The sequence below is a fragment of the Gambusia affinis genome, linkage group LG22 (genome assembly GCF_019740435.1).
Source record: "Gambusia affinis linkage group LG22, SWU_Gaff_1.0, whole genome shotgun sequence".
In the NCBI taxonomy this organism is placed as follows: domain Eukaryota; kingdom Metazoa; phylum Chordata; class Actinopteri; order Cyprinodontiformes; family Poeciliidae; genus Gambusia; species Gambusia affinis.
In genome coordinates, this window is record NC_057889.1 from 16,472,416 (window position 1) to 16,487,148 (window position 14,733).

The 14,733-nt window shown below is 41.4% G+C and overlaps 1 protein-coding gene across 3 annotated transcripts in view; it reads left to right on the forward strand.

Moving 5' to 3' along the window:
- Positions 1–14,733, forward strand: part of LOC122825231 (kelch-like protein 29) — a 274,118-nt gene that overhangs the window by 247,281 nt on the left and 12,104 nt on the right. For all 3 annotated transcript variants that reach the window (XM_044106467.1, XM_044106470.1, XM_044106469.1), the window contains one exon: positions 10,968–11,161. In XM_044106467.1, coding sequence (XP_043962402.1) covers positions 10,968–11,161 — 194 coding nt within the window. The remainder of the gene's footprint in view (positions 1–10,967; positions 11,162–14,733) is intronic.

The following is a 14,733-nucleotide window of genomic DNA, read 5'->3' on the forward strand; positions in this document are numbered from 1 at the left end:
ATTATTAACATTAATAACAATGAAATAAACCTCGAATATATCACGCTGTATTAAACTGACATAATATGTAAGACAAAGTAATTATTTTTTATTGAACTATAGATTTTGTCAATATTTTTGACTTATTAGATGTGTCAGCGTTCCTCTATAAAAGCCTTTGAAACCTCTGAAACATTTGTTCTTAGGGTTTTGTACGCTGTAGAAACATCTGACAAGAGACCTAACTCTGAAGCAGTAAAGTATGTAAAAAATAAAATAAAAAAAGCTCCAAAAAAAACAAACATTTTTTTGTCAGTCTGTAAACTTCAAAGTAGAAACTGCTGTAACTATTAAGAAATCACTTACATGAAACATCCAGCTGCTACTTAAAAAAAGAAACTTCTTCAGGATGTCAGATCTTCAAACAAACTTATGACACAACAGATTTACTGAAGCAACTTGAAAATCAGTCGGCGGATGTGCGAGTGTGCGTGTGTGTGTGTGTGTGTGTGTGGGCAGCCGATTGCACAAGTGTATGCAGCGGGGATTAACGCGAGTCTGTAACCGAAGGGCATGAGTCGGCGCTCGGTAGAACCTAGAACAACATCAGCTGCTCTCTGCAGCCGAGGAGAGCCTTAAAATAATAATAATAAAAGAAAAAAACAACAACAACTAAGCGACTCGTAGCACACACACTGTTCTTAAAGGTTAGGCTGCGGTGGGACCCGTCTGGTCCAGCTGTGGTTGACTGTTTAAATTGTTAAAGGTTTTGTCAGAGCATGCTTCCTGTTTGTTTTAGTGTGTCATTCCAGACTGCTTGTAGCTGCAGTGCAGAGCGTTCCTCTGCCTTTTAATGGAGCCTCTTTTTTTTTTTTTTTTTTTTTTTTTTTTGTCAGTCCTGAGGTTTATAGAACCCTTGTGCTCTTTTTCTCTCCTCATTCTCTGTGGGTTTTTTTTTTTTGTCCTCTCACTATAAATGTGGGGAGTTTGTGTCTCCGGGGAAATTATACATGTCAGCATCTCAGTGATATCTATTGTAAATGATCACATGCGTGATGAGGAGAGAGGGAGAGGCGCGCTTCGCCATCTTCACGGCGCACTTCAGTTAACCGTAGTGGCTCTGATGCCACGGCTGCTTCCCTTCTGATTAGATTGCATCTCATTTGTGTGTTTTGGAGACAGCTAGTTTACGGTGTGTCTGTGTGGATGAAGTCGGAGCGCGACCAGTCGGCGTTAGGAGGCGGAAACTGACCATCAGATAGTCGTAATGATTTCATGCTGCGCGAGACCAAAGCACCCGCAGTAACATGCAGTTACGGATGCCTGGCATGTGTTCTGCTGCTGTGCATTATATTTACTTGGAGCTACTTAACTCCGAGGCTGCCCCACAATCAGAGGAAAATATAGGAGCGCTAACAGGCACACGGCCTCTTTGATGTCGAGCAAATCTAAATGCAGCCTGCAGAACAACTGACACCTTGCTGCATCTATTAATTTCTCTGATCTGTGACTCAGATGTATATATTTCCAGTTAATGCAACAAAGCGAGGGCCCGAGGGGGGCATTTCCTGCATTTACCCCGCCACCTCCCACGACCGTGCCATGTTCACCTTTTTTAAGGAAAAGACTGAAAAGGATGCAAACGCATCAATATATGAATGCTTTTTGCTTCCTGTCGTCGTCGTTTAGGATTACTCGCAAAACACTGTGGTGACATTTGGAAATGAGATATTGCTTAAGTACAGAGGATGTGATTTATAGACAAAACAGCTTTAGTAGTTTGGTGTGTCTCCATCTTTACTCTGGCTGAATGTGAAACTTTGATGACCTCAAATTTCAGGTTTTCACGATGGCTAGAAATGCTTCGTATTGGTGCTTCTTTTGAAAGTTGCAGGGAAAGACGTAGACTTTGTATTTTAGTTCTGCTTCTTTTTATTTATGTTCCAAAAAAATAAATCTCTGGTTATGAATATGTGTACCGATGAACGTCCATGATCTCTTTATGGATGTAAACATCTGACCTTGGAGGCTCCTGCGCTGTCGTAGAGCCACTTTGTTGTCCCACAACCACTAAACGCACCTTGAGCGTCCTACTCTGCGGTTTATTTTTAGACAGATCCACTGATGCATTATTGCTCCCATAAATACCCACAAGGACTTCTAATGTTTAGAAATCTGTCGCCAAAAATAGTCCCCAATTACCACCGTCTTCTGTGTTCTTTCATATTTATTTTTTTGTTTTCGTTTGTTAAAAACCACAGTTTCCATCTGTCTTCCTAAACTGTTCATTTGTCTTGAGAGAGCGTTTTCCGAATCTGTTTTTTTTTTTTTTTTTTTTTGGAAGGGTTCCCGTCCCTTTGTGAGAGCTGGCGGGCTTTGGGCTGGTTGTCACAGAGAGAACGAGGAAGTTGAAAAGAGAGAGTCGTCTTATGTTTTGTTATTCAGCTTTTGGCCCTCGTGTGGGGCTGCACAGCGGCACAGTTGGTAGAGCTGTTGCCTTGCAGCTAGAAGGTTCTGGGTTCGATTCCCGGCCCGGGGTCTTTCTGCATGGAGTTTGCATGTTCTCCCTGTGCATGGTGGGTTCTCTCCGGGTTCTCCGGCTTCCTCCCACAGTCCAAAAAATTGACTGTCAGGTTAATTGGTCTCTCTAAATTCTTCCTAGGTGTGTGTGTGTGTGTGTGTGTGTGTGTGTGTGTGTGTGTGTGTGTGTGTGTGTGTGTGAATGGTTGTGTGTCCTGCTTTGATGTATTAGTAGATAACCAAAAAAACAAAAAAAAAGAGAGAAAAACATTAATGTCATCCCACAGAAGTGGTTTGAGGCACAAATTAAATTACATTTTATGTCTTTTTAATTTTATGCATTTGTATTTGTGGTCATATTATTAAGAACTTCTGATTCTCTCAAGCCTATCGAGCCTCTGTTATAAATTACTCTTCTTATATACTTGACAAATGACAAAAAAGAAAGTGAAGCATCTGATATGAGCAAAAGTTTTTAAACCCAGGTGGAGGAATGAACTGGTAGAAAATGTTGAGGTTTGCAGGAATTTTTTTGACACTCTCAGCTGTTTGGGTCAGCGCCACGACTTGATCAACTGTTGGACCTCCAGTCGTTCCTCCTCAGCCATTCTCTTGTAGATTTGTTGATGTGCTTGGAACCGTTGTCCTAAAAGCCGTTCTGCAGCGAGCTTCAGCTGTCGGGTCCAGAAACATCACAGCTCCCTCTCAATACTTTAACACGCCGCGGTTTGCAGTGGATGCAGTGACCGGCAGAAGCTGAAGTCCTGCGGCCACGAAGTGAACCGAACCTGATCGCTTGTCTGGAGTTTTGCTTTGATTTGCCCAACTGCACCGTTCTCTGCTGCTGGAAGCCCTTTGGTTGGTTCAGAATAAACTTCCAACATTTCAATCATCCTGACAGAACTTTTAAGAAGCTTTCAGTTGCCCGATGTGTGGACAAAATGTCAGTCACTTCTTCTTTTTTTTTTTTCCCCCCTGTCAGTAGAGTTTAAGATTTAATATCTGGACAGCCTGACTTGTAGTTCTTAACATTTCTCAGAGCATTGCAAAGCCTGACCCTGCACTGAGCTTGATGTGACGTCTACCTGTAGAACTGTCTTTCAGTGGTACTTTTTTTTTTTTTCTTTGTAAAGAAAGTTTGTGTCTGCTAATCGAAGCACTCCATGTGGTTTATAAACGACTTTATAACCTAGAGAGGCAGCAAGTGCCTCTCCAAGAATATTTATTTTGTCTTTCACTTTTGGAGTTGTATTAGGGCTCATCAGAAATCTTCAGACCAACAAACTGCTAACGCTTCTCCTTCAACAGGTGTGACCATATAGCTGCTGCTTAATCTTATAATTCCTAAGCAAGCAGTTTTTGGATTAATTGGGTTTTTGAACATTTAGGACTGTATATAACTGCAATGTCTTGCTGAAGAAGTCATGCACTGGACTTTTTCACGTTTTGTCACATTGTGAACTCGCAGCTTTCACATAACAAACTAAAAGTTGAGCATATTTGCGAAGTGGAATAAAATTGATAAGTGGTCTTCAAAAGCTTTCAGCTCTGACCACCATCTCTTTTTGATCTAATTCACTCAAAGCACATTTTTGGCGCTTGTGTAAAACAGGACTTCTCATGGTTTTCTTTTAGCATTTGCTTTCTTCTTGCCTCTATTTCCTAAAATTTTAATTTGCAGAAGCCAACACAAGCAGTTGTTGTACTGGTAGATCCTTACATCTCAATTGTGGGTCTCTGCAGCTCCTCCAGGCTTCATGGCTCTTTTATCCTCTTCCTCTGCGGTCTGTCAGTATAGATAGATGTCTTGATTTGTTTTAGTTGTTCCATAATGCTTCCTATTTTTATATGATGGATCGAATGGAGATCAGAGAGACGGTCAAACCTTGGGATATTGTTTTGGGAGGCTATTGGGAGGCCTGCTGCGACTTTCTTCCACAACTTTATTTTTAACCTGCTGTGATCTTTAAATGTCTTTACTAATATTCTCTAACAAACCACACGGAACCGTAATCATGAACAGGGTTCCTACCCAACTTTGAAAAGGAAAAAGGACTCCTCTATTGTTTTTCAGGTCTGAATAAGTATGGAAGGAACCCGAACCCTTTTCACTGTAACATAGCGGTTTTCACATTGATTTATATTCATTTGACATGGTTTGTCTTATGATTTTCAAAATCACACATTGATTTGACGTGAATATGTTTGGTTTTTCGCACACCGAATGTACATTTGGACATCGAAACTGGAATGTAAGAACAAAAGCACCATAAGTTCACAAACTGAGCTTTGAAGAACCTTCATTTAGCCTTGAAAACTCCTCTGTTTCTGACAAAGATTTAGAAGTAGAGTCGATAAGATAGTCCAGATACCAAAATAAAAACAATAAACTGTTAAAAAAAAATTCAGATTTTACTATTGAGAAGTTTTTTTTTGTTTTTTCTCCACTCCAAGGGGTCTTTTTGTGGGCTCTAGTGTCCCTTATATAACAGCAGGCTGACAGGAAAGGGGGAAAGACATGCAGCAAATGTCGCCGGGTCCGGGAATCGAACCCACGACGGCCACATCGAGGACTCAAGGCCTCCAAACGTGGGTTGTGCTATCCCCTACGCCACCACAGCATGCCCCAAGTTTCATTATTTTTAAAAAATTTAAGTTCAAGCATAATTATGTTTAAAAAATATTTTTTTAAATATCCAGGGAAAGATCTTGAAATTAGACTCTGGGAATTTTGTCATTGTAGCTTAGGAGCTCTGGATGCAGAGATTAGATTAGATGAACACGTGGTTTAATTTACACCCTTTGTATACTTATTGATTACAGAGGCACATTTTCTGATTTTCATTTACTGGAAAAGATCTGAAAGCCGCATATCCTTTTTCTTCCACTTCAAAACGATGTCCTTTGTGCTGTTTGCAAATAAGTTCCTATAAAATACATTTAAGTCCGTGTTTTTGTAATGCGATTAATTTTAAAAAATGTTCCACAGATGCAAACATTTTTGCGCATGTCCCAGTTTTATCCTTTTATCGTGACTGTAATACACACCCTGTGGCTAAATGTTTATCAGTCCAACACTCTCTAATAAATATGGTCTGCTAATGAAAATGCAGTTCAGGTAATTTGCTCCTAACCTTTAATTTAGCACCTGCTATTTGGTCTGAGTAATCTCCTAATGGTCTGCAGACTGACATATTAAGTGTGGATATAGGTCTTCATTAGCATTGCACAGAGCAGAGGAGGCAGGTGGAGATGTGGCAGAGCCGTCTAATGTCGGCATAAATGAACATGACAGGTGTGACAGCATCTTTTTCCACAGCAACTGTCCAATTTCACCTGTACCTATCAAACCTCGCGGCTCTTTACCCAGTCAGCTCACGAGCCAACAAAAGCCTGAAAGACGTTGGCTGGCGCCCTGCGCGCCGACAGCGGCCGCGCCGCATGGGTCGCCTTCCACCTGCGTGATTCTGAATTATGATTTTGATTTGTCAACATGCTGGCTGTGGCTCATGCTGCAAGCAGCAACAATGTTTTATTATTGTTCTTGTGGTTTTTTTTAACCCAGAACACACATTCCTAGCCAAATCTGCTCAAGAGTCTGGCATCTTTCTTTCATCCACAATCCCTTCCCATCAGTCTTTTGTGTTTGTCAGGCGTCATAAAAAGCGCCCAATCCTGCACTTTTTGTTATGTTGTGATCCCGCAGCTGCATTTTTAGAGATGATTGTCCCTGCGTGATGAAACGAGCCCTGTCAGGAGCTGCACGCCGATTACGGGGCTTCAAGCAGCGATCGGTCTTTGTGTACAAACATTTTTTAAGAAACGCGATCGATGCGACACAACATGATGATGGATAAACTCCTACAGTGTCCCAGCGATGATGGAGGAGTGGGATGGGGGGTTCCGTCTACCTTTAAAGGAAAACGCGCAGCGGCTTTGTTTTTGCAATCTCCTCCCCCCCACCCCCCCGCCTCGGAGATATAATCAAACCTCATTCATTTCTTTTAGCGTCAGCCTCAATGTCACGGCTCATATTAAATGCTCAATGGTGAATCACTCGTGTAATGAATTCAATCAGACCGGCGACCTCAGAGGCAGTGGGAGACATTGAGTTTCTCCTGACCTGCAAGTGTTTCTCCTCATCAGGACTCCGGTTCCTTTTGACAGAATCAAAGTACGGCCATGCTTATTTTAATGGCCTTTTAAAGCCCATTTTCTGTGACGTGCTAGGATATGGTGGAGACGGTGTTCTGCATTCAAACAGTATTATCTGAACTTGTTGAAATCTCCCTGGTTACTCAGCATGCATTTTTTTTCTTTCTTTTTTTTTTTTGTGGACTGAAATCTGAGCAAATCAAATTATTCAAATAAAACCAGGTTTTTGTATTAATTTCTGAGTTTTTTTCATCTAAAGATCCATCTTGGGGGACCTCAAGAATTTTTAATGCTAGAAGTTTTGCCCTTAAAAGATCATCTGGTTCTCCTAAGATGCTACAAATCTAATTCTGCGCCTTTGCCTAATTGAACACACGCAGATCTGGGGGTATGCAAATGAAACCAGTGTGCAGCTCTGCAGCTGCTTGCCCTCAACTCCGTTCAAACATTCAGTCACGCCATCATACGGCTAAAAATGTGTTGCTAATGAAGATGAAGTTTGTTAATGATCTCAACCCCCTTCCACATCCCCGTGTAATTTGACACCACGCTTTCAGGACTGATTCTGGACTTTAAAGGTGCTTCTGCTGAAGGATTCACCGCTTGTATCTTCTAGCTTATGGAAACGGCTTATTCACATAGCTGGGTTTGTAACAGAGTTGAGTGTTTAACTGTGAAATATATCCTCATTTGAATATTTCATAGGCCTTTTCCTCTGTAGACTCCCAAGGCGGAATTTGTTTACTACTATTACCGTCTTTCTAAGCTTTAACTGGATGTTTCCAAAATGTTTGGCTTTTTAAAAAAAAATTTCTCTTGGTAAACAGTTCTAAGCAGTCGGTACCTGCAGTGCATAACTCTCTTTGTATATATATATATATATTTTTTTTAGTATAAATCCAGATAAGTTGGTCCCAGAGGCTAGAGCTATCAGCAGAGAGGAATCCAAGACCAAAGCGGACCTGTATCTTCTTCAAACAACTCCAGTCTGAAACACTTTGTAACGGTTTTTGTAAACACTATGTTAAGAGCTCAAAATAGTGATCACGTACACATTCAGCGGCTATTTCCACAGAACGCGTTGACTGCGTGTACGGTTAATGAATGTAGGAGGTGATGCGCCACCAACAATCATCCCTCATGAAACACAAACTGAGCACAGAAACGTGGTGAACGTGTCTGAGGACAAATATCCGTCTAAAATAAGTAGGAAAATGTAAATGGCCAAAACATCAAAGCTAGTGATTTACCGATTGATGTTTGTAGCTGCTATAAGATATGCCGGTACTAATTTTAAACAGATCTTCTTTCCTTTTCTGAAACATAAGACGACAGAAAAACTGTTTTGTGAATCTGAAAAGTAATTTATAATTTTTCCAAGGGCACAGGCCATTAGAGAGGATCTTATTGTAACTTTTACAGCAGGAAAAAATAGTTCTCACTAAACTTGTATTACTGTAGTGATAAACATAGATAGCAAATGTAAAACAGTCTAGTGCTTTTTTATTATTATTATTATTATTATTATAGGAACTGTTAGATTGTTACTTTTGGGTGAGACTGAAAGCTTAAATAGATGAGATAGAGTAACTCTCATCTATTTATCTCGTCCACAAATCATAGAATAAATATATGATGATGATTCACCCTAATTGGGTCCCTGCCCATTTGAGGTTTACATTTATAGATTCACGTATTATCAGATTTCACATTTTTGTGGAAAATCTGTAGAGCATATCTAAAATATCTGAAAGAAAAACCATCTTGGGAAGCAGAATTGCATAGATGCTAATTGACATGCTGTTGGCTTGCATTTGCAAGGCAGCTGTTCATTTTCTTTGCCGCTGATTGGCTGTGCCTCCAAGAGCGGCGGTAGGAGACTGTAGCTATTATCTTCTGTAGTAATGCATTCACTGTGCATGTGAATGCATGTTAAGGTATGTTAAATTCTTCAACAATTTCAATAAGCAGCTATAAAGAATTTTAAGGGAGATCAGAAGAAAATTCGTCAACCAAAAATATATTAATGGTGGAATCAAAGTCAAAGCTTTTCATTTGCAAGACAAAACTAGCCACTTCTAGCATTGACCCACAGCAGCCTTAACATAAAAGCACCGATCATGTGGTCGAACTTTGTGTCTTTCTGATGTGGCGGTAACACACACCAACACACCAAAAGGTTTTGATTTTAAGCATCTCATACCCATAGAACTGGCTGCCCATCAGCCAAGGCTGAAAATCGTCCAGTTCATAATTTTATTTTATTTTATTTTATTTTATCTTGTGTCTCTAATTGCTACAATTTAAATGGGCACCATTTAACTCATTTTTACACTGTTTACACTTTAATATTGGGCTGTCCATCATAACAATTGTGTACAATGCTAGTTTCACACAGGAAGATCCTCCAGCCTGAATTTCCCTTGTAAAAATTCGGTTTAAACGTTCGTGAAACATCACTGGTGTAAAATTGCTCTCATATTTTCTGAGGATGAAGTTGTTTTAAGATGGTAGACGTCCTCTTTGGTGTTGGCCCCTGTTGAACTGGCTGTTAGCGTCGCGCCTGTGGGACCAACTAATCTGGATTGGTCCAAAATAAAGAGAGCTTCCCACTGCATGCAAGATATTAACTCCTTACACCAGAACCTCACTTCAAAAACTTCAAACCGCCCCATTAAAGTGTGTGGAAATGAGGCAGGATTTTTTTTCTCCCCCCCCTCTCTCTCTCTCTCTCTCTCTCTCTCTCTTTCTCTCTGTCTGGTTGTTTGCAGCAGCAGCCGTGCTGGACTCGTCTGTCCTGTAATCAGAATCACTCAGCAGCGTCTGACCCTTAAATGTACAACGCTCTCCCGATGTTAGTCTGAGGGGTAATTACATCTGCTGGAGACCGAGACACATGTTTGTTACTCCGTCTCCACAGAGCTCGGTTCTGTAAGAGCTCTGTCGATCTCAGACTGGTTTGTGTGTGTGTGCGTGTGTGTGTGAGTGTGTAGGGGTGTGTGTGTGTGTGTGTCCGTGTTTAAACAGTGCTAATTGGTACTTCAGTGTTTTGAGTCCACCTCTCAGAGTGGCTTCTGTGTCGCCACCTTCTCCGACTGACAGTCGATTTTAAGCCCATCCTCTCTGCAGCAGCTGCCGACGACATTATCAGAACCCCAAGGAGAATATTCCCAAAGGGTAATTCACACATCTCCTCTTGCACTTTATCTAAAAGCCTTCTTTCTAGAAGGCGGTGTGTGTGTGTGTGTGTGTGTGTGTGTGTGCGTGTGTGCGTGTGTGCGTGTGTGTGTGTGTGTGGTGGGGGAGGGTGATCAGGTAGTGCTCCCTGGTGTCATTTAAATTCAGCCAGACTTAAAATGCCACAGGGGCTGCAGCAATAAATACTGTTACACGAGCACATAAAAGAAAAATAAAAGACACCTGTGGCCTAATGAAGGTTGTTGATCCCAGTGGGAAAATCTGATTAAAAAATGCTTTTAGGAAGAGAGTTAGCTTATTAAATTTTTTTTATTTTAAATTTTTTTTCCCCAAGCATCCCTGAAGTGTTTTAAGTGCGAGTTCTGCTGGCCGCAGGACGGTGGCAGCTGATTTTCAGACTTCTTTTAATTATCGTTTCTGTTTTGCTTGTTTGACAATAAAGGCTCAGGTTTGCTTTAGCCCGAATTGGATGTATGTTTTAATCACAGGTCCCGGATCTGTTTGCGGCTCCGTAATGAGGCCTCCTCCAGCTGGAGAGCTGTCGCTGCGGCTGCTTTGATCAGTGGCCCGTGGATGCAGGATTACGGCGCGTTAATGGAACCGCGAGACAAACGGCGCTCGTGTCTAGATGCTAACCCATGTAGCGTTGCGCTCGCTAGACTCCGAGTGTGAGAAATATGAGGTGGAATAAAACACAGCCGGATGTGAATCCAGAGAGCTTTGGAGTGTTGTGTCTTGCAGACTGGTGGGTCAGGCCCTGCCGACCTACATGTTGGTCTCTGCCAGAAAGGGCTCAGTGGCAAAACCGACGTCCAAAACTCGGCGCTGACACTCAGCCCAACTCTAGAGACTAATGGCTGGTAGCTCCCAACGTGCGTTGTTTTGCGTAATTGCTTTAATTGCTGTCATTGTATGTAATGGTTGGGCTTCTTCATCTTCCCTGGTGGTGTAGCCATCCCGCTAATTACATCTGTCAGCTCTGCAGCCAAAAAAATGAGGGTTTCATAGCGGTGGGAACTTTGAAATCAGAGGCTTTCTGTAAACTTCTCTCATCATGCGCCTTTGTCAGATTCGGATAAATGATCAGACTTAGTGAGTTATTATCCTCTTTGCAGGTACGACACCATCACCAACACTTGGGAGACTGTTTCTCCTCTCCCTAAGCCCGTCCATTCGGCGGCTGCCACTGTGTGTGGAGGAAAGATCTACGTTTTTGGGGGTGTGAACGAGGCTGGGCGCTCGGCGGGCGTCCTCCAGTCCTACATACCACAGACCAACGCTTGGAGCTTCATTGAGTCACCCATGATAGGTAAGAAAAGTCTTTCCAGTTTGATAGGATTCATTTTCTCCTATTGGAACAGTCCTTTTAAAAGTACTTATTATAGATATAAGTAAAAAAATGATTTAAAAGTTACAGCCTGGCTGTAGAGGTTAGAGGTGTATGTAGATATTTACTGGTAACTAGAATCACCCAAATCTTTAACCAACTGGCACCAGGCCGGGTTTAGAAAAATGGCATTTTTTTATTAAAGTGAAAAGACCTTAACCCTACCAGATCATGCTAATGACTCCATCAGTTAGGCGTTTCAAAGTGAACTGTGACATTCAAAGCATGTCTACATTTTAATTCAGGCTGTAGATTTATACTTGGCGCTTTTGAAACCCAAAGTGCAGTCAACCTAAAAAAAAAAAAAACACTATTTTGGCAAAAAACATTTTTATTCATTTAGTGATGATCAAAAATAGTCGCCACATCATCGCTGCTTCACTAAATGTAAGTGTGAATGTGCGAAGAGGGGGACATTTTGTGTCTGTGCACTTCTTTACTCATTCACATTTTCCTTTCACATCAGAGTGCAACACAGACTCGCTGGTCCTCAATTACGGTCGCCTAGCAACAGCATTTTCCCGACTTCCTCCACTCGAAAACGTTCCGTTCCGTATCATATACTTGACTCGCGCGGCCGGCGCCATAAACCCATCGCGGCTGAGCCAAGGCAACTCGGAGTGTGTACGTTCCATACGACTGGCAGATTGAATCATGCGTGTGCTTTGTGCAGGGCTCTCAATGTGGCTCCATATTAATGACGTTGTCCTCCTTACGCCCAAGTGAAGTGATGTGTGAATGCACCGAGGCCTTGTGTTGGTTTAATTCTTCATCTTAAAGCTTCCTTCAGCGTAAATGTTAACCAACTGCAGTTGGAAACTTCCAGATCTGCTTATGAACCTTTCCATCTCTCTTCCTTTTTTTCCCCTTATCATCGTAACCCCGGTCTGTGTTTTCTATCATTTCCCCTCTGTCCACATTATTGCTCTGGCTATGTAATGAAAAGACCATTGCAAAATGATAGGTGAGTCCGACCACAGCTCCTGACACGTTATTGGCCAAAGCGGCAACAGCATTGCAGCCCGAGCCTCCGGGGACCTTTAAAGGATGCAGAGCCACAGGAAATACTCTAATCTAGCTGCCATAACTCCAAGGCAGCTGGAAAAACAGAGTACACCTCGGTGTGATTCACAGGTCTGCCCAGATGTCTTCCCAAAGCAAAGATCTTATCCCGCTTTTTCCACCGTACAAACAACTCACTGCATTTTTAAAAGACGCTGCGCAAAAGGTGATTGTTATGGATTCCAACAAATCCTGAGAAACTTTTTTTCGTTTCTCTTTCTCTCTCTTTCTCTCTCTCTCTCTCTCGCCTTTTCCTTTGTGTTTGACACAACGAGAAGATTAATGTGGGGTTTATGGGGCATTATGTGCTGGAATATGTGCTGCCTAAGATGAATACATAGGCAGGCGGCAAAGGATTAAGCCAAAATTGGCCATAAATCTGATGGCGGAGTGAATAAATCATGTCCTTCCTTAGAGAAACAAACACATAAACTAGTCAATAGTGAGACGCTGAAATGCTAACTGGCAGCTCATTTGCCATTGGCCAGAGAGAAGGTTCATTATGTTGTCTGGTAGCCATATCCTTGCTAACAGTTTATAAACACGGCACCATTTTGAGATTACCATATTCACTAGTGATTTGAATTTAGCTGAAGTACCTTAAAGACAAACTAACAAAGGCCTACAGATGAATTGAAAAGCTTTCCTGTTGCCACTGAAATTAAACATGAAGGAAGAGTAAAGTGTGTTCACGCTAATAGGGACAAGAAAACGTAAACCCACCTGCTCTCCTGAATGTAAGCCCAAATGATAAATTTTTTTTTTAAATGTAGAAACCTATGGCAGTCTGTGCTTACACACCCAGCTGTGCAGGGACTTGTCGAGTTGTCCGTGTGCAGGCAGCAGAAAAGACCAGGCGGACAAGCAGCTTCAAATCTAAAACTTTTTCTTTTTTTCTGTTACATTTTTTTTTCCTGATCATTCAAAAAAGCCAACTACAACCAAAATACCAGTTTTACTAGCTTGGTATCAGGTGCCAAATTACACATAACTGTATGATTGATGTGTTGTAATAAAATAAATATTTATAAATAAATAAATAAAAATCATGTAGATGATTAGTAATCATACAAATAAATATGTGATATGATTAATAATTAATTGGGAATTCAGGTAACATCTAAATTAATTAATTGCTAAAATGATTAGCCCTGTTCCACGAGTTAACGGTTTTGGTGTTTAAGTAATTGTATTCAAATAATTGAATCTCTGTTGGCTTCTCAGAGATCCTGGCATCGGATTTTTTTTTAACCAGCACACGTAGTCAGCTCATCTTCAATTCATCTTTGGTGTCAAAAGGGTCAAAACCTAAACGTGAACCACGTTTTGTGAAGGAGTAATGAAAGCCTTGGATTAATCAGAAAATGTACTTTTTATGGCACACTTTCAGTTAATCGTTGTTTTGTTTTGGGGTTGTTTTTTTTCGTGCTGTCTCCACATGAAGACTAAATGAATTGCGTAACAGTCCTGGGTTATTTCTCCGTTTCAAAGTGAGGAAGATGCGGCGTGAACTGGTGGCACGAAACGTTCGCTCGGCTGCTTCCAACGTTGGCGGTTGAGAAAGTTTCCCTGTTGATCAATCAATCAATCAATCAAATTTTATTTGTAGAGCACATTTCAGCAGCAAGGCATTTCAAAGTGCCTTACATCATATCAGAGACAGAAGCACAATGCAACGTAGAATCAACAATCAAAACACAACATCAAGTCAAGTTCCGTCAATAAATTTGTAATTGAAGCCCTCTCTCTCTGTTGATCTTGCTCTCTCACAAGCACTGTGCTCTGTTGTGCCCAATGTATTTTCTATCTGGTGTTTCCATTTTAATTACAGAATGAAACATTTAAATAACCAGTGAATGATTTTTTTATTGAATCGTGGCACTGTTGATCTTCCATAGAGAGAGCATGTAGCTTGAAAAGAGGACGATCGAAGCTTCAATCTTAAAGCGCTGCTTCCCGTCAGTTTTCAGACAACTCTCTTCTGTCTGACCACACAGCCGAAACAACTGTGACTGACAGCGTGTTCATTGTGAGTTCAGCCATATTGAATTCCTGATGAATACGTTTCAGTCGCACTGGAATATCTCCTGTACTCTCGGCTCAGTTCGGCTCCGAGAACAGGAGAGAACGAAGAGATGTAAACCAGCTGACGGAGATCAGATTGTAAATATTAAAGATGCCTTCTGCTATAATTTATCAGCCAGTTTGGGGGTATTTTTACATTCGCCTGACTAAATTCAGTTTTATTCCATGTGAACGGAGGTTTTCACCCACTTCCTCGGCCGGCGCTGTTTTGTCTGAAGAAAAAAAACCGCGAGGTCATCAATAAATCCTTTTGTTCCCCGCGTAAACCACATTGGCGTTTCGAAGTGACTCTATGTCACCGCTCAGCTTAATTAAAAAGAAATCAGGCGAGTTGCAGATTATGTAAC